We start from the raw sequence: 22,306 nt of genomic DNA, 5'->3' as shown, positions 1-22,306 counted from the left end.
CAGGCGCTAGCAGCCATACACCGTGCCGCGGAACCCGGTGTCCCGTGGGCTTTCGAGGCGAGGCCGACGCAGAGCCCGGAGAAACCTCCTAGACCCGCTCATCCCTCAGCCCGGGGTGCCTTCGGGGGGTGAGCCGTGCGGAGGCAGGGGGTGGGTGGCAACAGCCGCGGTCCCGGTCCGCTCGGGGACGAACCCCTTTGGCACGGCACGGGCATCGCCGCCGCCCCGACGGCGGGGCAGAGGCCCCCCCGCGCCGCTTCCTTCCCTCCCTCCTTCCCTCCCTCTGTTCCCCTATCTTTCTCTCCCTCCATTCCCCTGTCGGCGTCGGGGAAGGAGGGTGGCGGTGGGGGCGGGAGGGGGCGGGGGCGGACTGAGGGGCTCTGGGCTCAGCGGGGCGGCGCGGGCAGCGGCAGTGTCGCTCCGGCCGGCGGCAGCGCTCTGCCCGCCGGTGCCACCGCGGCGGGCGGTGCCTCTCCCGCCGGCCTGGGGTCGGAGCCGCGCCCCCCGCAGAGCCCGCGGGCACAGCCGCCCGCCTCCTCTCCTCCATCGCCCCGGCCTCCGCCCGCCCTCGCTGAGGCCTTCTCCTCCCCGGTGCCGGCTGCGCTCCTCCCGCGGGCATGAACGGCTATGGCTCCCCGTACCTCTACATGGGCGGCCCGGTGTCGCAGCCACCGCGGGCTCCTCTGCAGCGGACGCCGAAGTGCGCCCGGTGCCGCAACCACGGCGTGCTGTCCTGGCTGAAGGGCCACAAGCGCTATTGCCGCTTCAAGGACTGCACCTGCGAGAAGTGCATCCTCATCATCGAGAGGCAGCGGGTGATGGCCGCGCAGGTGGCGCTCCGCCGGCAGCAGGCCAACGAAAGCCTGGAGAGCCTCCTCCCGGACTCCCTGCGCTCCCTCCCCGGGCCGCCGGGCAACGCCGAGCCCCCCACCCCGCCGCCGGGGCCGTCGCCGTGTGCCGCGCAGCCGCGGGCCCCCGCCGAGCTGGCCGCCGCCGCCGCCCTCCGCTGGGCCGCCGAGCCGCCTCCCGCGCTCCCGGGGCCGCTCCCCAAGGCAGGTGAGGCCGGGCCGGGCCGGGCCGGGCACCGCGGTATCGGGGCAGGAGGGAAGGGGAGGGCCGGGATCCCGGCGGTCGGGGCTCGGGGGATGGGGCCGGAACGAGTAAAGGCGAAGGCTTTCCCTTTCTCCCGACGGGCTCCGTGGAAAGGGAATGGACAGGAATTCCGTCGGGTTCACTTTATCGCTCTTAAAAAGCATGGAGCCGCACAGCGACCGGCCCGCTCCCCAGCCAGAATCGCTTCCACCGCGACTAGTGGAGGGGGCCGGCGAACGTCGCCGCTGCCAACCGTCTCCCCGACGTGCCGCTTCTGGGCCCGTTCCCCAGGCCGGTCGGGAACGGGCCGCATCCCGCGTGGATCACAGCCGCATGTCTTTCTGCCGCTCCCGGTCCTGCTCCCGGGCTGGAGTCGGTGCCCGGCTTCCCGCACCCCGGGCAACGGGCTGCGGGACGTCGTCCAAGACAAGACCTGCATAGAGAGCCTCGGACCAAAAGCGGCGCCAGGAGCCGGAAGGCTTCTGCGGAGCTATGACGACCGGGGAAAGCCGGGTGGTGGCAGGGGATGAGCGGGACAACCCAGTCCTCCTGCACAGGCCTGTCCCCGGGGCAGCTTGCGACAGGTCGGGGGTGCTGAAACCACCGCCTGCAATGGGCACCTTGTGAGTGCGACCTGTCGGTAATACACGTTTCTGAAGGCAAAACTAACGCTCCGGAACCACTGTCGCGTTCCGTCCGTTGTCTGAGCGGGAGCTGACAGTCTTCCGCGATAGGGATACTCGGCAGGCAGGCCGCTGCCAGCCCATTGCGCTCCGCTGACAAGCTGTGACTAAATTTTACGCGGTACCCCGGGAGGGGAATGGCGAACCCTGGGCTCCCGCCGCGCGGGCCCGTGTGCGCTATGGAGCCAGTCCGGCCACGGAGGCGTCCGCCAGGGCCCCGGCATGGCGCTCTGCTCCTCCAGTACCGGAGCAGACGCACACCGGGTCCGAGGCGCGGCACGCCTGACTCCGGCAGTGTGGCGAGGATGCCGGTGGTTTGGGACCCGCTTGCCCTTTTCCGGCCCTTGGCACCGCCTGCCTGCCCTCCGGCAGCCCTGTCCCCCGCATCGCGGCCTGGTTCCGCTGGCCTCTCCCCAGGGCCGGGCATGGGGGTATTTGCCCAAATTTCCCACTAGTCGTAGCCTCCCGCCAGCGCGGATCCTCTCCGCTCTCCGCAGCCGCGGCGGCGCTTGGCCGGGGCCGCCTCCCTGCGAGGAGGTGGCGGGGGATAAGGCCGAGGAGGTGGGGAGAGAAGGAGAAAAACCCGCCTTGCTTCTTCCAGAAAATGAAAGTTCCCATGCGCCAGCACGATATAAATCTGTCGGATAGGAACGATATTAACTTGCACGCTCAACTTTCCTTCACCCTGATATATGGACTTCCCGGTTTAAAAGATTACAGTAATCACGGGAGGAGAGTGTAAAATCGAATCTGATAGCAATAACTTTTGGGGAAGGTCAGGCTCAAGTGAAATGTTACCAAGCAACAGGCATTTTGTTTGCAAAATACAATCAAAGTGTATTGATGAGAAATTCTTCCTTGCCAGCCAGTCAGCACTTTCTGATAACAGCTTTACGGAGAGAAAAAACAAACAAACAAACAAACAAACAAAACATAACGGAGATCTGTATAAATCAAGGCCCTCGGCGCTGCCTCTGCCCCCGTTCCCGCCCGCGGTGAGGCCGGGCTAGGGGGACCGGGGCACCCCGGGACCATCGGGGAACCTTTCTAGTTACACAGAACTCACCTGCGTGGTCCCCGGTCCCTGATTGTCACCGACGGTTTTTCCCCCAGTTTTTTATGAACATGAGGATGCATGAGAGCAAAGCAAAAAATATCTCCTTAGAGGTTCCTCCTGTCACCTGCCACCAGACGCTGTTTAACCACAAGACTTGTTTATTTCCAACTATCCTGCGTGCTCTGAGCGGCAGGGTTTTCTCTTTCCTCTCTCCCCATTAACTGTAAAAGTTGCCGTGAAAACAGGGGATGAACCTCCTGTCTACCCGGTTTCTAAAACACACACGCGACCCCTTCCTTCTCGAGGACGTTATTCTCGTGAAAATTTTTTCACTGCCGAAGGGATATTTCCCGATGTCTGGCAAAATCAGATCCGTTTGCTTTGATTCCTGCTACAATCAGCCATTTCAGTGGGACAGTTCCGAAGTTCTGTTCTAGAAACAACCCCTGTTGCATCTGCCTCTGCTAACCTGGAATGATTCCTCCTCCTGATACCATGCTCACGAACTTTCCTTGCCCACATGAGTGCATGTTGCATTTCCTTAGTAGTAGTTACCAAGACTTGTAAACAATATAATGCTATATTCGGTCGTCTGATATTTTCAGAGACAGCTTCTTAATGCAGCGCAGCTGTCTCTGTGTTAGTTTGAGAACAGTCATTAGTCTCCTACAGAGTATTTAGACCTTCAAATACAGGGAAGAAAGTCTAAAGTGAAAGTAATAAAAAAAAACAGAACCAAAAACAATACCAAAAGAAAACTCCAACAACCCAAATCAAACTAACAAACAGCTCACTCCTTCAGACAGACAGCAAAAGTAAAAAAAAATCAAACCCACCAGTCAAAAAATTCATCCAAAGCAAACATAAAAGGTCCCACCAAAAACGTAGCCTTAGCTTTTTGTGCAGTTATACTAGTTGTGGTATCAGTCTTTCCTAATAATACGACTAAGGAAAACAGCAGGTGCTTTTGAGATAAAAGAAAATCTCTGTTGCGAAAAGAGCTGTCCTAACAATCAAAGAACAAGGTGTTTTAACAGGGAGTCAGCGGTGGGAATATCGAAGAAGCAAATTTGGTTCCAAAATACTAGACCAACTTTTCCAGACAAGTTATTAACTTGAGGAGAATAACTTTTCCCCCTCACCTATTTTAATTTTATTTGGCCCCTTTGCAACACTTTACTCACGATTGTTAATGTATAAATAATCAAGAAGAACTGGGGTAAATATTGTGCCAAATTCGTATCAGCTTTATTCATTAATTTGTATTTTACTGTAAATGCATGTACAGTTCTCCCACTGTTCTGTTTCACGTGCATCTGTATTTGCATTGCATCTCTGTAGATCTGGGTTGGTGTCTCTGCATGCATATTATTTGGTGAATACTCCCCATCTTTTATATCAGTAGGAAAACAGTTTCCCTAGTTTTCCCAGGAATCACAAACTAGATACTTAAATGCAGACAATTTCAAATAGAAGGTGTTGGGAGAAAAAAAAACCCCACCCAACACACGCACAATCACAGAAAAAAAACCAAACCAAAACAACCCTCTCCCCCCCCCCAAAAAAAAAACCCCAACCCCAGAACCACACAAAGAAACACCTCCCCAAACCAAAACCAAAACAAAAAAACCCCACAGAACGGCAAAACAAGCCCCACCAAAAAAAAAAAAAAAAAAAAAAGAACCAAAAAAGGCAGCAAACCAACCAAACACCACCACCACTAAAAATACAGCAAAAAGTCGAAGCTCACACAGAACAAAATACAACACCCAAACACCCACAAACGTAAAATGTCTGAGGACGAGATTTCTTTCTTGAAGTCTAGAACATCCTCATGTGAAACTTACGAATTATGGAGAAAAAAAAAAAAAGCTTTGGTGAAGAGCAGGAGGTTGTACGTTCTAAATACAAAATTGTTTTTGTACCTGAAAATACAAACATTTGCAATTAATACATGCATGCAATATGCCTACAATTCAGTGCCCACGTAGGGACATTTACAATGTATCTTCATAAATTTTTGTTTATTTGGCGATGTCTATTTTGTGCCAGTTTTAAACAAACGAAAATCCCGGTCGCGGCGGTTCCCATGGAGGGTTGGGGACAGTCCCCGGAGCACGCCTGGTTCTCCCGGAGCGCTCAGCGTAGCGGGCAAGGGGTGTTTCGATGGGGAGAAAGCAGTTAAAGCACAGCCTAACAGAGAGGGAAGCCCCGGCGCCGGCCAGGTGAGCTGCCGTGCGACAGGCTCGGGCCCCGGGCTGTGACACCGCGCACCGCCCCAGCCCGGGCATGGAGCCGCCTGACACCGGCAGCCAGAAATGCTCTCAAAAAAGGCAGAGGGAAAAATACAACAGCCTTCATGCTCAGTGGTAGCCAACAGAGGGTAATCCTCCATGTGTTAATAGCAGCGCTTCGATTTAAATCACCAAAATCTCGTTTTCCGGGTCTGTTCCTGCAAGTCTAACAGCCCGGTGAGATACGTCGCTATGACCTGTGCTGTTCGAGGAGATTATCCCTGTGCAAAAGCTAAGAGCCGGCATCTGTGCGGTCTCCTGATGATAAAGACGCAAAATTCAGTGGGACAAGTTCTCAGAATTGTAAGAAAAATTTTTAGGCAAGCCTCATAAGGATATTTTTAAGTGTACAGAAAACTAAGCAATTCTGAAATATCTTGAAATTAACATTTTGTAAGGATCAGGGAATATATTAGAGATATCTTACCTGATCTGGGAGTGTGTGTGTGTTTGTTTGTTTGTTTGTTTGTTTTTAATAAACACATTTTTTTTCCTCCCCAATAGTACTTTTTCCCATAAAGATACACTGTAAACGTGAGCATGAGGTATTTCTGAAATATGTCCTCCTTGCATTCAGTCCATTTGGTAATATTGGTCACCACAGTGCAATCTATTTATGTGAAAATTAGGGCTATCATCTCCCTTAACAGCCTCTCTAACTCTGTCAAGACAGGGACAGGGTAGTTGGATGTCCTCAGACTGCCCGATAAGCCTTCAATACACAAATTGTCCATTCACCAAGATTTGTAATAAATGCATAGTGAAGGGATTAGAAGGGAAAGGTAGCGTGAGTCTCACGTTTTCTCAATAGTGGATGAGCTGTGCCAATGCCTTAGCACCTCCTCAAAAGGAGGCACGTGCCAGTTTGCTATCGGCAGCAATTCCTGCATTCTACTTCGGCTGCTAAAGCAGGATTGATGCGCTGAGTGTGTGAGAAAAAGGAAACATACACAGCCTTGTCTGTAATATACAACATGCAGAGCTGCTGCTTCTCTGCACTAGACAGACAGCGTAACCAGTGTAAAAACCGGTTCCCCAAACAGGTTATCCTGCTAAAAGGAGTGAGGTCTTTGTAAGGGCGTCTGTATTCCTCAGCTACACACTTATCTTCCACAGCCCAAATTAGCAGCATCCCAATCTCTGTAAAATGGCCCATCATTTCTGCCAGGTGCATCCATCCCCATGAGGAAAACCTTCCTTTGCCATGCTCACACTGTCCTGTGCTCCGCCAGGATCTCCTCTTTGTAACTCCCATTGTGGCGAGCATAGTGTATTCTTGCTCAGCTCGGGCTTGCTCAGACCCTGACTTATTTCTATCTGGTGGATAAATTGCTTTAATAGTATTTTTTCATGCTGATCTGGTAAACATTACTCTTAGCCCACTAATGGATGAGGAGATGCCCTGCCTGTTCCTGTGGTGAGAGGAAGGCAGGAGATGGTGAGCACTGAGGCTCAGGTGCTTGCACACCTCTAACTGGTTCCATCTCAGCTGGGCAGGTGGGATCATCAGCACATTTCAGGAATCTTTGCTTGCTTCTTACAGGTACTTTATCTAGTTGGGGTGTTTGCCAGGGGCTTGGAAAACCAAGGAAAGAGTTGGATTGGTTTTTGCAGACAGTCCTTCCCATTTGTGTATTCAAAAGCACTACCCTGTGCAGTTAAAGTAGACTCTGTCAGCTGCAGTTTGGAAAATGATCCTGTCCCCATGCATTGATGCTTCCCAAGAGTATCAATGCGCTCTTTGAGAAAAGCCAGCAGAACTGTGTTCTTGGGAAATAACCATGAACAATCACAAGCAAGTATATTGACCCCCTTTTGCAAAAGCAAGCATTCTTCCCTTCTTGCTGACAAGGAGTCTTATTTCAAAGGATCCCATACCCTGGTCAGGCATTACCAAAGAGTTTTGAGTGTCCATCTGGAGATGGCATGGTCAATGGACTTGTTTTCAGCTCCATACTCAGCTCTCATCCTTCTTAGTTTAGCACACAGAAAGCAAGATACCTGGAACGATTGTTAAGAGAGCTTGTGGGGTCCCCATCACTGGAATTATTTAAAACTCAGCTGGAGCAGGGACACAAGCAACCTGCTCTTTGTCTAACGCTGCTCCTGCTTTGAAGAGGATGTTGGACCAAATGCCTTCCAGACGTCCTCTCCAAATCAGAATTTTCTAGAATATGTGCTTGAATGGGACAAGGCATCAGCCACACTTAAGGGTTTAGAGGAAAACCTGTGATCCTTGCTGTGGAAGGAACAATTTCTATGGGAGGAACCAGTTTCTTCAGAGCCAGAACTGGGATGCATTTATTTATTTGAAGACTTTTTAAACCTTCAGCCTGTACTTATAATGGAATGGTTCCACCAATGCTGTTGGAGCTGCAGAGGGAATTTTCATCTCCTAAGTGCCCTCTTCAGCTCACAATGAGATCGTACTAGTGAGGAATCACGATGTGAAAGTGCTGAAGTTCCTCTGAGAACTTGGTGGTGTGTTGCTGCCTTGTAACCAGTGAGAAAGGATGTATATAGCATTTTTGATGCAGCAGAAAAATGATTACAGCTTCTTTGCTTGCACATGAGAGAATGAGACAGAGTACGCCTAGATCAGGCCACATTATTCTTTTGCAGTTTTATTCTCATGAGATGTTGCAAAGATACCTTAATTTTGGAAGGATCTCTGAAAAAAAGCACTTTTTTCCCCTTAGAATCCTGGTCTGTTCACTTTAAGAAGACAGCATCCCCAAATCTCTGTAAAAGCTTTTGGCCTCAGTTTTCTGTTAACTTCTCTGACTTCTCTTTGCAGACATGAATGAGGAGCGGTTGGGTGATGCGAGTGGAGCAGACAGTACTGAGACCTACAGTGACAAAGACACAGACCAAAGGAGTTCCCCAGACATGACTAAAGCCAAAAGTTGTTTCAACCCTGAAAGCCCTGAAATTGTTTCAGTGGATGAGGTTGGTTTTGCAGTTCAGAAAAATGGTGGGAGCACAGAGAACCGTCCAGATAGCCCCAAGTACCACCCAGAGCAGAACCACCTCCTGATAGAAGGTCCTTCTGGGACAGTTTCCCTACCATTCAGTTTGAAAGCAAACAGACCTCCACTTGAAGTCTTGAAAAAGATCTTCCCTAACCAAAAGCCAACTGTTCTAGAGTTGATCCTGAAGGGGTGTGGCGGTGATCTGGTGAGTGCTGTAGAGGTTCTCCTGTCTAGTCGGTCTTCAGTGGCCAGCGGAGAGAGAACTTCTGCAGAATCTGATAGTCTTGTTTTGCCTTCCAACGGGCATATTTTTGAACACACACTTAGTTCCTATCCTATTTCGTCTTCCAAGTGGTCTGTGGGCTCGGCATTTAGGGTTCCTGACACGCTGAGGTTCTCTGCTGATTCCAGTAATGTTGTGCCAAATCCTCTGGCTGTACCTTTGCAGCACCCTTTCCCTCAGCCACCACGCTACCCGCTGATGCTGAGGAACACTTTGGCAAGAAACCAGTCCAGCCCATTCCTGCCCAACGACGTCACCCTGTGGAACACCATGACGCTGCAGCAGCAGTACCAGTTGCGGTCCCAGTATGTCAGTCCTTTCTCTAGCAACTCAGCCAGTGTTTTCCGAACCTCACCTGTCCTTCCTTCCCGCTCGTCAGAAGATCCTAGGATCTCGATTCCTGATGATGGATGTCCTATTGTGTCTAAGCAACCAATTTACACAGAGGATGATTATGAGGAAAGGTCTGATTCTTCAGACTCAAGAATACTCAACACATCTTCTTAGACCGACATTTGACATGTGACAGCTAAGCGATGCTCACAGTGCAGCTGAACTGCTGGCCCCTAAGAGGAGGGACACATACTCTACAAAACTCTTGCAATTGTATTAAAAAGTGACTTTGCTTGGTATTGTACTATAGCAATAAAGACGTAACTTATTTAATTTCTTGCACTTCACTGGATAATGCCAAATAGCAATACTCTGGCTTTAGTGCTGAGTGTGTGTTACAAAGGAAGACTTTATGGCTACCACTTATGGGACTCTAGAAGACTCATAATGGAAATAGAAGCCCAAGGTCTACTTTGTTCCTTAACTCAGAAAAATGGGGATGTTAAACTAGAATACTTGAATGCTGTTTTATAATTGAGAACTCCTCAGGACATAAGAAATCAAGCAAACGTAGTTCAATTGCAAATGGACTAAAACAAGGACCTTATAATCTTATGCCAGTGATCATCCTTGCAATGAAAGAAAAGGCAGAAGAAAGAAATACACACATGCAACTAACATCAGCTGCTTCTGTGCTGTTTGAGCTTGGACACTTTTCAGAGAAATATTATTAAGAGTTATTCTTTTCCCATGGCTAGGTCGAAATGTGTAATGTCAGTGTAAAACCAATTACAGCTGTGAATTGCATGAAGTGTATCGTGAAATGAACACCAGATTAAGCATTGTCAGGTTAATGTAGCATGCTAAGGATTCTAGAAAAATAAACTAAGATGATGATCTTGGTTTATGTCATTTATACTGGGCAAATAACATTCTGAAGATAGAGAGCTGATTAGTTCTCAGCCAGGGTTAAAACGTCCAGCTCCAGCAGCTGCAGTCAGAGGAAACCTCTTTTTCCAAGTCTGAGTTTTGCTTCCCTGCCTTGTAACTTGCAACTGAGATTAGGCAAAAGTTGTCATCAGGGAAGCTGAGGTCTCTTGCATTTGTACTGCAGACATTTCCAAGCTCAGCTGAGTAAAGCAGAGCTTGCTACAATCACAGAAAGCAGAAAACAAAAGGCTCTCCAAATACTTCAGAAGCGTCTTTTTTTCCTATACTGTAGAAGTAGTACAAAAAGGAAATAGGATGTAATAGCGGGCATTTCTTTAAAATAGTGTTTAGCCAAATGGCAGCTTCCCTAAATCTAGAAAAGTAATGGTTTGAAAAATTTATTGCATGATTGCATGCATTGATTACACTGCATATCTTATGTGTGTCTGAGTAACATTAGGAATTGCTTCTGATGAGGAATGCCACTAAGTTTAATGTCCACTTAGAAGTTTGTTAAGCTTTTAGTGTCTTTTTTTCAACTGTTCACAAGTGACTGCATATGCTTGACAATTGACTTTTACAAAACACACCTCTGAGTGCAGATGAAATGACTCTCTGGTCTTTCAGGTGTAGGGATTAGTCCCACACCTCAAAAAAAAAAAAAAAGGTGAGGCCACCCTGAAGTTGGACTCTGAAGCAGATGGGCTTTAAAACTGTTGTATAAATGTATCAGGCATGTTATCTGGTGTCACTGTTGATACGAATGCCTGTGTTCTCATTTGGCATTTCATGTTCTGTACGTCTTGTGCACACAGTAAATCTCTCATTTTATAAAGGTACTGCATACGCACAAAAAGGAGAATAAGATAATGACTTTATTTTCCTTAGGGGATAAATTAACCGAAAGATACTTTATCTTGCATAACTTTCCAACCTGTTCAAAAAAGCATTTTATTGGTTATGCTACAGAGCAAAGACATAAAAGCAGGGGAAGGGAGGAAAAAATATTCCCTTATGGAAGTGTAAATCTGAAAGCATCCGGAGCTTTCCTGAATGCACGGTTTCAGTTGTGTACTGACAGATTTGCCTGCATTCACATGGCACTTATAAACAAATTCCTCTTACAGCCACTCCAGAGAAAAAAGGAATATGCAAAATAGATCTCGTGAACAGAAAGGCAGGAGGTAGTGAAACACTGTGCTCCAACACCGTAGAGAAATTGTCAAAGGCTAGGTAAGAGCAGATAGGCCCAGGAGCTCCAGTTTTGAGCAGATTTCCTTCCTGCAGAAATCGTAGGCATCACTGTACATTGAATGAAATCTCAGTGGAGTTTTTTTGTTTGTTTTGCTTGTTTTTTTGTGTATTTGTTTTGCTACAGATGTTGAATCATCTTCAGCAGAAGGACCAAACTGTGGTACCTGCAAGAGCTCATGCCCTCTGTGGTCTGTGGGTTTTCAGAGAAGTGAATTTTGGCATCTTGCAATTGGGACACGTCTTTCAAAGAAAGGTGGCCCTTGGCTTACATGGAATTAACTATTATCACACTTGTGGTGAAAAATGCAGATTTGACGGTATGATTTTTAAAATTCTATCTCTTTTGACAAGCAGTTTTCCGAAAAAGGAAACAAATTAAAATGATCCTTGTCTGTGGTGTTATAAAATAACTTTTGACTCAATTGGCAAATACTTTTTTCCTTAAATAAAGCAAATGTATCCCTGTTCAAAACAAGAAATGCAAATTTTAATGTTGAACAGTAATTTTTGTTCGAACACACAATATTTTAGCTATACAGGAGATTTTTTCTTTTTTTTTTCAAAAATATGTACTGGCCTGCAATGCTATCTTTGAGAAATTGCTTTGTTCATCCAGTTGTATTGTCCAGGCTGGCACTACAGGCAGATAAAATTTTTAAAGATCTCTTGGCATGTTGGCAGGAATCTTTTTCTGCCGACAACAGTGTTGGGACCTGTTCCTCAGACCTCTGCTGTGCTGGTGGGTGCTGCCCACGCAATTCCACCATCCCAGCAAGGGCAGCCGCGGGGAGAGGGAACCCCTTTTCTGCTGGAGCCCCATCAAGTCCGGGCCGGCAGCGGCCACCCCAGAGCTGGCGGCCACCCCATGGCTCCGGCTGTGCTTTCCCCGAGGTCGCTGACAGCCGTGTCACCGCAGCTGGCGGCAGCGGGACTGGTCCGGAGCCGGCGGAGCGCCCGTGGCGGTGCAGCTTCCCGGGATTCCCACGGCTCCGGGACCCGGGAGAAGGTCGGCCGGTACACCGCCTAGAACTTGCGTTTCCTGGCTCCATCTTGTGGCAAACAGGGGCATCTCCGCCTCGGAGCAAGTGCTTCACGCTGAGGGAGAGAGGACATTGGGTTGAAGCTGGAAGCATTGAGGCTCAGAAGCTCCCCGAGGCCCAAAAAAAAAAAAAAAAAGTATCAAGAAGGATGCCTTGAGCCTGGTGAAGTCTCTGTTGGCACTCAGAATCCAACGCGTTGTTGGGGTTTTTTTGAGGTCTTTTTTGAGTGCTAGTGTGGCTGTGTCTTTCTTGGAGCAAGAGACATTCAGCCCTGTGCCCTCTGCAGAGCTCCCGCTCCTGTCTGAGCAGCCACTCAGGAGCCTCTTTGGGGTGCTCCAAGACTGTTTTTTCTCCTGACAGAGAGGTGATTTCATTGTCAGCTCTCTGGGCAATGTCACAGGAAGCTCTCTCTGCTCATGGCTCTGCTTGTCCAGGTCTCAGGCCCACCAGACACCAGTGCAGTGGGCTCTGCAGAGGCTGGCTGCTGCCCCAGAGGCACATTGCCAAACCCCTGCTAGCTGACCTCTAGCTGTGACAAGGTGGTTAAGGCCAACAATGATGTAACATTAATAGTTTCTCCCTCAAAGGAATGCCATGGACAGCTCTAATGCGATGCTCATGTTCTCTGGTATCTCTCATACCTGTAGATAAGGGAATAGTCAGACGGACAGCAGGGATAAGCACAGCACAATGGGGGTGTCCTGCGCCAAACAATCCCTTGCCTTGTCCTTGCTGGTGTTGTGCTGCTTTCCTGGGGGTCCCTGACTTGTCCTCATTATGGGTCTGAAGGGCCACCTCTGCAACATTTGTTGTATGCTTGGTGAACAGGCTCACCTGACATTTGTGCTGACAACTTTGAAAAATGACTTTGATTCTCTCAGTATACTGTTTCAGTGATTCATTCTTTATGTGCATTTATTCAGCAGACTGAGTGGGGAAATAAGATTGATGCTAAATTTATATGTTAATTTTAATATTGAAGCTATCCTGTATTTGAAGAATAAGATCAATTCTTCAATTTCATTTCTTACGTGATATTGCATATTGTCATTACTGGAAAATAAAATTATTTCTGAATGCATACTATCTAAACTTCAATTTTAGTGGACACTTAACTTTGACGCATCATTCTTCTCTCTTCCATATAAAAACTAACTTAATACAGTATTTAACATTCTTGCACTAGTCTGCCACTGGAAGATGACAAAGACAAGCCTCTTTACCCTAAAGGATGTTTTGTTAATGTGCTCCCTGCAGCATTTCTGCAGTCACAGATTCCATGCATGACTCTGTGTTGCATACATGCTACAACAGGAATCTTGGTTGATGGTTGTGTCTCTCACTAGAGATTAATTTCATTAATTTCCACATTAACAGCAGTGCTTGAGAGCCACAGCCACAGATATTCACTAAGCATGCCTGTAGACAGGCCGAAACCTGATCTTAAGTGGAGAATCCAACCCTTAGATCATTATCAGGAAGCAAATCATGTGGAGGATGGATACAGAGAATCACATGTACAGAAAGATTTGGCCTCTACAGAGGGAGAGATACTTTAAAGAGTCCTGCTGCCAGAGACTGGGCTCTCCTGAATCTGCAACAGAAAGAAAACATTTACAGCAATTTAGGAGTGTGGTTTGCTACTTCATCTCTTTGCAATCTGTGCAGAAGATTAAGCCGACAGATAGGGGGAATTTTGCAGGGTTACATCCTTGCTCTGCCCTATAACCCGAGGAAGAATTTTCCCCCTCCATGAGATAAAGATAACTGCTACAAGGATTTAATTGTTTTTATCTGAAAATTCTCAAAGAGTTTAAGTGTTCTGTAAATAAGAGAGCAGAACATAGTGTTTACCAGATTGTGTATGGTACGATTCCCTTTCTGATGTTTTCTCTGTGAGAGAGAGGCTACAGCTTTTCAACGTCTGAACTGTGACTGCCTTCAGCAAGAGTTTTCCTGAAAACCTCAGGATTATACTTAGATAGTCCTGAGCAAACAACTGCCATAAAATGGCTAAAAGTTGTGAGACCTGAGGTAAATACTCTTTGGGTTCTTTCCTCCTTCCTCTTCTGAGTTTATGGACTTTATACATTCCAACTTTCTCCTCTGTAACACCTAGATAAAACCAGAAATCTTGTGACAAAATTGTACTAATTGCCTTTTTTTTTTTTCCCCTCAAGGCAATGAATACATGAATCAGCAAAAGTTTGAGGAAGAGTGAGAAAGCAGAATTTAAGACACAGTGAAATCTATTCATTCTTCTAGGACTTGTGTGGCTCAGGGAGGTGTGCAGACTCAGGAGGAGCTGGTCTCCTTTCTCTGGGGAGGGTGAGCAGACCGCAGCACTTAGGCCAGCAGTATGACCTCAGCTTGGGGGCTGCAGCCCCTCAGGAGTGGGCCCACGTCAATGGGAGAAAGACAGAGTGAAGGGAGGAGTGTGGCAGCAGCGTGTTGTGAAGGTGCTTGCGGTAACTGATAGAAGCTTTCCTGCTTTGTTGCACACAGCAAAGCTCAAACCCACTTTTGGAAACATCTTTCTTTGGAGCCTGATCCCTCTGCACATTGCTGACATTCCTTCTTGCCATGGTGAGTATAAACCCCTGGAAGAGTGAGAGATAAAATTCATCCTACACAGAAAAACATAAAGGAGAAATTGAAATACTCAGAAATACTTCCGTGCTATTTGGCAAATCTAGATGTTTTTATCATTTATGAGGGCTAAACGACTCATGTGACAAGGGATGCAGAAGCAATCCTGACAGGCCATTGTACCTGAGGGAGCATTGTAATAAAAATTTAAGTTTCTCTGCCTCTGCTTATTGATCTTCTGACTCACTCACTAGGAACAGGCTCCTGAAGGGTGCTTGCAGCTGTTCACACTGTACAGTTAGCAACTTCCCTGGCAACAGAAACCAGTTGGTTGTTACCTTGAACGTGCCTTTTTCTCTAGTAAAATAAGGACAAGGCTTAATGTCTGGTATGGCTACATATTCTATGTATAAAAAGCAACACTATCACAAGAGAAATGTTCCTAGACTACAGAAAACTATTCTACATGGCTCCATCCTTACTGCAAAATCCTATTCAGGAGATTTCAATACCCTTCATAGATTTAACCCAACTTACAGCCCAGTTACTACATTTTAGACCGTGTGACTTAGTCACTAATACAGTTATGGTCAGTTACATATAAGTTATGAATTTTCTTCCTTGCTCCTTCTCCTGTAATTTCTCTTTTTTCTAATGATCTTCAGAGATATAAACAAAAGGAATATTTGGCCACATGTATTTTGCTTCTTTTATCTCCATTATCGCCAAATAACTAATTTTCACAAAAAGGGTGGTATGGTTAATTTATTTTTAATTTTTCTCAAAAATTTAACAAAACAAAAGTGATAGGTTTTCTGAGGCTCCAAAGGGAAGAGAGCATTAGTTTCACTTACCCACACAATCTCTTTCTGCTATTCTCACCTATGTTGGTGAGCACAGTACAGGCATCAATCACTACAGCCCTTGCAAACAACTGGGAATTGGGCTGGATTTGGGGTTGCTTTGCAGAACCTTGGAACACATGAGGAGGGAGGGAGGGAGGGAGGGGAAGGGAGGGGAGGAAAGAATAATTTCTGACCTTCAATGCCTTCTGGGGAGTGGGTCTTTCCCAGGCCTAAGCCGGAGCTATCAGACTTTATGCCCACGTTTCTGTTGCCTTGAAAAGGGAACAGAGTGATCTACACCAGAGCCAGGAGCTGCTCAGAGCTGGTCTCCCTGTGCTGTCCTCATGCCTCCCTCCTCTCCCAGAAAGTTCGCCGCATGAGTATTTAGCAGACTTGCATGGTGTATGTGTATGCAAAGCTATGCCTAATTCCCAGGTGATTGGTTTATTTTCTGACATAGAAGAACTCGAGTAAACACTCTGCTTGTTGAATTATTGTTTGGTGTTCATGTATTTCCTGATACGGCCATCACTGCTCTCTGTTTTTTTAATAGTTTTAAATTTTTCTCTGCTGTTCTCTTGTTCTGGCAATAGGAGAAGTAACTGTGGTGGTGGGTGTGGTGAGAGGCAGTACAATCCCACCATCCTGCTCCTAGCGGCTCTACTCTGACCCCTCACCTCCTCTGCAGCACCACTCCTCCAGTGTTTTTGCACACTTTCTGAGGCCTGAAAGTGCAGGTCAGCTAGTTACTGTGACCGGGTTTAAATTCATCTGCAGAGGATTAAATTGCTGCCTGAAAGAACTCAAATAACTTCTTTATTTCACCAGTACCCCAAATAACCACTGATGCTGAAGAACTGGTGACTGCAGTCATTCAGCCCATGGTTCCCTTCTCCTCCTTAAACTGGAAAAGTGCAAGTTCAGGCAAAAATGCGAACTGTGTGTACAAGATATTTAAGACTTCCTCGGGAAATAGGTTATATTTTCCCCTTCCAAATGTCTGGAATTTCAACTGTGTTTGAATTCATCCCTGAGTAGAGATTAGAGGAGGAAAAAGTCAGTTGCAAACGACTGTAACATATATTACTCAGACCACGTAACATACATTATTAAAACAAATACCTAAAGCAAATGCTTTCTTGCACAAGGTGACGTGGACATCAAAAGCACGGCCTTGTCCTCACGCAAAGTAAGGCGGTCTGGCTGTATTTCAGCCAAGTACTGGACGGATTTGTACGGGCTACGGAGCGGCCATTAACTTGGGACGGGAGGAGAAGAGAGCTGGGCTCGGAGAGCCGACGCTCCTCCCCCGAGCCGATGGCCCCACCTAGTGACAGCGCGCTCGCAGCGCGCACCGCGGCCGCCCCGACGGCGCGGCCCCGACGGCGCGGCCCCGCGCAGGAGAGGCGCCGCTGCCGGGTGATGTTATGGCCCGGGGGTGGCATTGTGGCCCGGTGACCTTGTGTCTGTGTGGTGTTGTGGCCGGGTGGCGTTATATTGAAGAAGGAAGGGTCTGTTCCTCCCTAATTCTGGGTGGCTCTGGCAGCTCGGCCAGGGGTCAGTTTGCGCTCTGCTTAAGGAGTCAGCTCAGTGTGGCGAGGAGCGGGTGGCAGGGCGGGTGTCACCAGGACTCCCTCCCCCTTGGGGCGGTTTTTTCAAACCTGAAGACAAGAGGGCAGGCACCGTGGCTGGCACCGGCTTCTCTGCAGCCCCTGCCCGCTCCTGAGCAGCATGTAGCTCCCACGGTGCAGTGGGAGTTCCCATATGCCTTGCATGCTTACATGCACAAACAGCTTCTCTTTGACCTCCTCTCTCACAAAAAGTCGAAGATGTCAAACGTATTTCTATTATCCTGTTTGACTGTGGAAGTGGGCCCAACAAATGAAGGAGGAATGCTTGAAGAAGGGTATCGAGGTTTAACCCCACCATCACTTAAGTAGCATGCAGGCACTTGCTCAGTCCCCAGACCCCAGCTAGCAAAGAAAACTGGATTAAAAAAGTGAACCTTGAGTGTTAACATGAGAACGGTTCAAAAATTCAAACTAAACTAAACTACTATCACTGCTAACAATGATGGTAAAAACAATAACAACACTTGTAATGAAAAGGACGGGGAGAGAGGAATAAAACCAAAGAGAAAAATTGATGCATGGTACAGTTGCTCAACACCCACTGACCAATACCCAACCTGTCCCCCAGCAGTGATCAGCTCCTTCTGGATGGCTATCCCCCATTTATATACTGAGCATGAAGTTGTTCTATGGTGTGGAATATCCCCTTGGCCAGTTTGAGTCACCTGTCCCAGCTATGCTCTCTCCCATATTCTTGTGTCTCTGCTCGATGGCAGAGCACAGGAATCTGAAAAGTCCCTTACTTACACTAAGCACTCCTGAGAAATAACTGAAACATCAGTGTGTTATCACTATTCTCCTACTAAATCCAAACCAGAGCACTGTACCAACTCCTGAGAAGAAAATTAACTCTATCCCAGCTGAAAGTAGGACAAAGCAATATGACAAACCTTTGGTTCATCTAGTATATTGAGGTTTCAAGATATTTGGCATTGCCTTTCTCCTTTATCATTCAAGAGACTTATTCTTTTCCTCAGTATGTAACCAAAATTTTACATTTTTCTTGCTACTAGGCAGCTGAATGATGTCAGTGGGATAAAGTTAATTCGTGTCTGGTCAGTCCAGAGATGTCCAGCAATGTTAATATAGACGTGGATGATGTGTATGCCCTTTTAACTGAGGTTGTCTGTGCTGGACTACTACCTGCTAGCTGCTTTTTGATGTGAAGATGTAAACCTTTTCCCAGTTACCTCTGTCTTGGACATCTCAAGCCTCTTTTTTGCTACTTAGTATCTTGATCTCTCTTGGCTATAGTCCGTACTAGATTATTTTGGTGTGCTGTATCACAAGATGAACTCTAGGTCTCCTTGGAAAGTAGGACTAATGTCAGATGCAGCAGCTTGTTTCACATTGTCAAATGACAAATATTTTGCAGTCAAAACAAAGTGCCTGTGGTAATGTCTGTTGTACCTACTGGAAGATTTATCTAGGCTATCTTTCTTTTCATGCCAAACAGTCCCTATTATGTCCTGTCTATGAAGCAGTCCTCCTGAAAGGCTGATAGGATGAATTTCATCCTCTTTACCTAAAAAATATCCTAACTGCCTTGCTATTTGACAGTGCTAAGGTCTCAATTCTGAATGAGGGACAGGATGTGTGGGTTTGATTTCCTGTACTTTTAACTGTCTCTGTGTCTGGAATAAATGTAGGGATTGGCCTGTCAGGAGGCAGGGAGCTGTGAAAACTGCAGGTCACCAACATTTCTTGTACATCTCTCTCCAGCTAAGCTCTCCACTTCAACAGGATAGGAATTTCCCATTGCCATTACTTTTCTGCTAATTCCTATAGTAACTCCAGATGCTGGGGGAAAAAAAAGATTCAGGCAGTTCAGTAAACATTCTGCAATATGGGAAGCATATGCATTGGGACATCTTCCCGACATTGACACAATTAATATCATTCACTTTAACAAATCTTTAGTGTTGGGAGAGATGGCAGTAATATCTAACACTTTTCACTTTATTTGCTCCGGGTCTTTTGCTTTATGCTTAGGAAAAAGGCAGTACAAGAAACAGTGGTCTGTTCTCGCCTCGCTGCCTTTGTAAATCTTTTTTTGTGTGGATGCTCAGGCCACCAGTGTTTTGTGAGACAGTGTTTTGTGGAGAAGATGGTTGCCTGTCTCCAGTGTGCAAGATTTTGGAAAATGGTTAGTTGTGTAAATAAATTCATTTTCTAAACTTACATTTGGTTCCTTCTCAGTAGAGTCAACCAGTGGGGTTTTTTGCATAGAGATACCTTGGTCTGGTTTGTTTTGAGTTTGACTAGGATGTTCATTTTACTTGGTGACTGCTTTGCTTTATGTTTGCATCATTCTGAGGTCCTTGGCTGACCCAGAGACCCATCAAGGGTATATTTAATAACATAGCATTTCATTACAGTGAAGTGAATTCACTATGTAACACTTTTCAATGGTGCACATAAAATGAAGACTAAACCAAGGATAGTAATGCCTTGGATGTGGCCTCAAGTGAATTTCCTTATGGACTTCATTGCTGAGTGTGGTGTTTTCTGATTTTCTCATTAACAATAACATTTTTTGGAACACATCCTCTTTCTCACTCAGTAGTGATATTGAGCTAACGTACAACAGAGAGTGAAGTTTATGTTACCAAAACACATTCCCTGAGATGAGTGCCAATAGGTTAATATCATTGTAGGGATTTTGTGGAGAACTCTAGTGTAGATTGTTTTACCACAAGAAGCTTTTCTCAAAATTCTCCTTCATGCTCCCTAAAGTATCTGTGTTCACACAAAATAAATCCCCTTACCTGTAAGTAAAATCCTTTCTTCATAAAACGAGGCCTGTTCTCAAACTGTCTTTCCTGTGCCCTGATTTCTGACTCTCTGTGACTTCCCTATAATAAAGCTGCTGCTTTATAACGCTCATGGTATACCTCAAAAGGATAGTGCTGTGTTTATGGCTGAGCATGGTTTGCACTGGTAAAAGTTCTGATTCTTCGTCATGGGCAACTGAAAATAAAACACTGGAAAATGTAATAAACAGATGTTCTGCTTGCCACAGCAGTTCCCAAGTGCTGCAGTATTTATATCCCAGAACTGTCCCTTTCTTCATATGATCAAGGCTCTTGTTTTATTAGAGATGTGCCAAGCCATAAAGCCCATTTCAGACTCTTTAGCTGTGTCTGTTACCTTTACATGTGAGAAGCAGGAAATGACTACAGAGCACAACATCCTGCAAAGGATTATGATTGGACTTGCCTGCTTGTGTTTTGGCATTGATCGGAGGCTGCAGTGTGCAAGGTTCAATGCAGAATGCAAGTTATTAAGTTTGTACTCCTGATATTAAAGAGCTGAAGGATCATTTGCCCAACTGCAAGAATGGCTTTGCCTGAGAGCAAGTTGTGAGAGGTGATTGTTGCACTCCTGATTTTGGTCATTCTTGTCTGATGTACTAGGAGGTGGCAAAGTGATCTGCAGTGCACAAGTGCCTTGCCATATGCTGATCTGGCTTCTCTGCAACAATAACAAATTGGTCGTTTATACCAGCACATCTGGCTTGTCCTGGGGATGTTTTTTATTGCTCGGATGCTGACATGGTCTGACAGCTGAATGGTAGGCAAGCTATGATGACATATTGTATACTGCAGGATGTGACACAGACCCAAAAAATATCTCTTTAGATGCTGTTGTTTCTTGATTATCTTGAATTGCCTCACAGAAGTCCTTAGAGTATGGTTGCACCAAAACTTGGTTAAAATACTGCATTGAAATATTAATATATTGAATATGTTTTTGCCTCCATCAAGAAGCAGAGTGGCCACCTTTAGCTTTCAAGTTGAAGTAACTTTTCTTTTTGACTGCCAGTATGGCTAGAGTACCAAGACCATGCCAGTTTCATATGGTAATTGTAAATGTGCTGGCCTCATTAGGCCACATAGTCTAATCTATAGACAATTGAACATAAGAGAAAGTGGCTTTGTCTATGGATTAGAATATATGGCCAGGAAGACACAAAAAAATGCAGTTCATGGGTATGAATATTTAACATAAATTGTCTCTGTCAGATTACACAGACATAACTGACTATAAAATCATGGTCTGTAGAGTAAAAATAATTCAGTGACAATGTGGAAGTGGTTTTGATGCTTCTTTTCTGATTGTAATCATCCATTTGGGTTCACACTTCTGGGGTTTGCAACACATACACTTTAACACACAAAGCCAACTCAGCTCATTACAACTACAATTACTACTGTTTGCAGACTTGGCTGCACAAGTCGTTGGTTTCTAGCTGGTGTCAGCCATGCTGAAAAACCAATGAGAAGTATGAGGTGAGCCTCAGGTCCATGACTCTACCCGACCCCACTCTGCTAATTATTAATTGCTATCCACCATAACTGGGATGATGAAGGGTAATCCCATGCATACATTCAGAACACAGAGTGTTGTAGGACATTTGCCAAAATCAGCACTAAAGAATTGCTGTGAAATTGGTGGCTGGCTACTGACTGATTTGCTAGAAGGTGAAGACGTATTTTATTTATTTGTTTGTTCGTTTGTTTGTTTATGTTGCCATACGTGCAGATTTCTGTGATGGTATTTTTAATATTAATAGTAAGAAAACAAATATTAGCCTGTCAGTCAAGGTTTGAGCTGAGGGAGATTGGGATGGGGAATAAAGGTATGTGCAAGGAAGACAGCTGTTCCTGAGACTCCAAAGGTTGCCAGGTAATGAGAAAGACTGAGCAAAAAGAGGAAATAGAGCAGATGTTGTCTTCTGGAGGTACCAGTGCTTCATTGGAAGAATTATGTGGGTAAGTGACCTTCTCCCACACTACTGAAGGGCAGGAAACTTCACATAATTTTTGCAGGGAGGCACATCATCAGGGAGCAGAGCTAAGGGTTTTATGTTATTTGGTGCATAGAAGGATCATTTTGTTGGTTTTGGCTATGGAAAAATTGCATTCAGCATCTGTTGCTACGACTTTTCCTTGGCTCTTTGAGAAGGTCTGAGGCTCTTCTGGGATTTTGTCCCCTCCATGCTGATTTGCACCTCCAGACTGCAGAGAGAAAAGTTGTCTTGCTGGCCGGTATGCTGGTATGGTAGCATTTCTTGGGGAGAGAGGTCTGTCAGAGCCAGGGGAAGGCAACAGCACTGTCTATTCCTCTGCCTTCTCTTCTGTGGAGGAATTGCACTGAGAGATGTGTCTTACATATCTCTCACCAAACTCCCAGCTCCTATCTTCTCTACCAGATAGGTCATGGAGAGAAAACATCTGCTTGTCCAGGCTGGTGCTACCCCATCTCTCATTCCCTGGAGAGATGCTTCAGAGAAAGTTTTG

General features: G+C 46.3%; 1 protein-coding gene across 1 annotated transcript; it reads left to right on the top strand.

The window, feature by feature from the left end:
* Positions 1-520: 520 nt before the first annotated feature.
* DMRT3 (doublesex and mab-3 related transcription factor 3) lies at positions 521-12,958 on the top strand. The gene is made up of 2 exons (XM_048292842.1): positions 521-1,056; positions 7,924-12,958. Exons 1-2 carry the CDS (start codon positions 618-620, stop codon positions 8,886-8,888), a joined length of 1,404 nt encoding a protein of 467 aa, XP_048148799.1. The 5' UTR covers positions 521-617; the 3' UTR covers positions 8,889-12,958.
* Positions 12,959-22,306: the final 9,348 nt, after the last annotated feature.

The sequence above is a fragment of the Corvus hawaiiensis genome, chromosome Z (genome assembly GCF_020740725.1).
Source record: "Corvus hawaiiensis isolate bCorHaw1 chromosome Z, bCorHaw1.pri.cur, whole genome shotgun sequence".
Lineage (NCBI taxonomy): Eukaryota > Metazoa > Chordata > Aves > Passeriformes > Corvidae > Corvus > Corvus hawaiiensis.
This window is presented reverse-complemented; position numbering and strand designations above follow the sequence as displayed.

Coding starts and splice junctions, on each gene's coding strand:
- DMRT3 (XM_048292842.1), top strand. CDS start 618: ATGAACGGCTATGGCTCCCCGTACCTCTACATGGGCGGCCCGGTGTCG. Junction 1,057..7,923: donor GGGGCCGCTCCCCAAGGCAG/GTGAGGCCGGGC, acceptor TTCTCTTTGCAG/ACATGAATGAGGAGCGGTTG.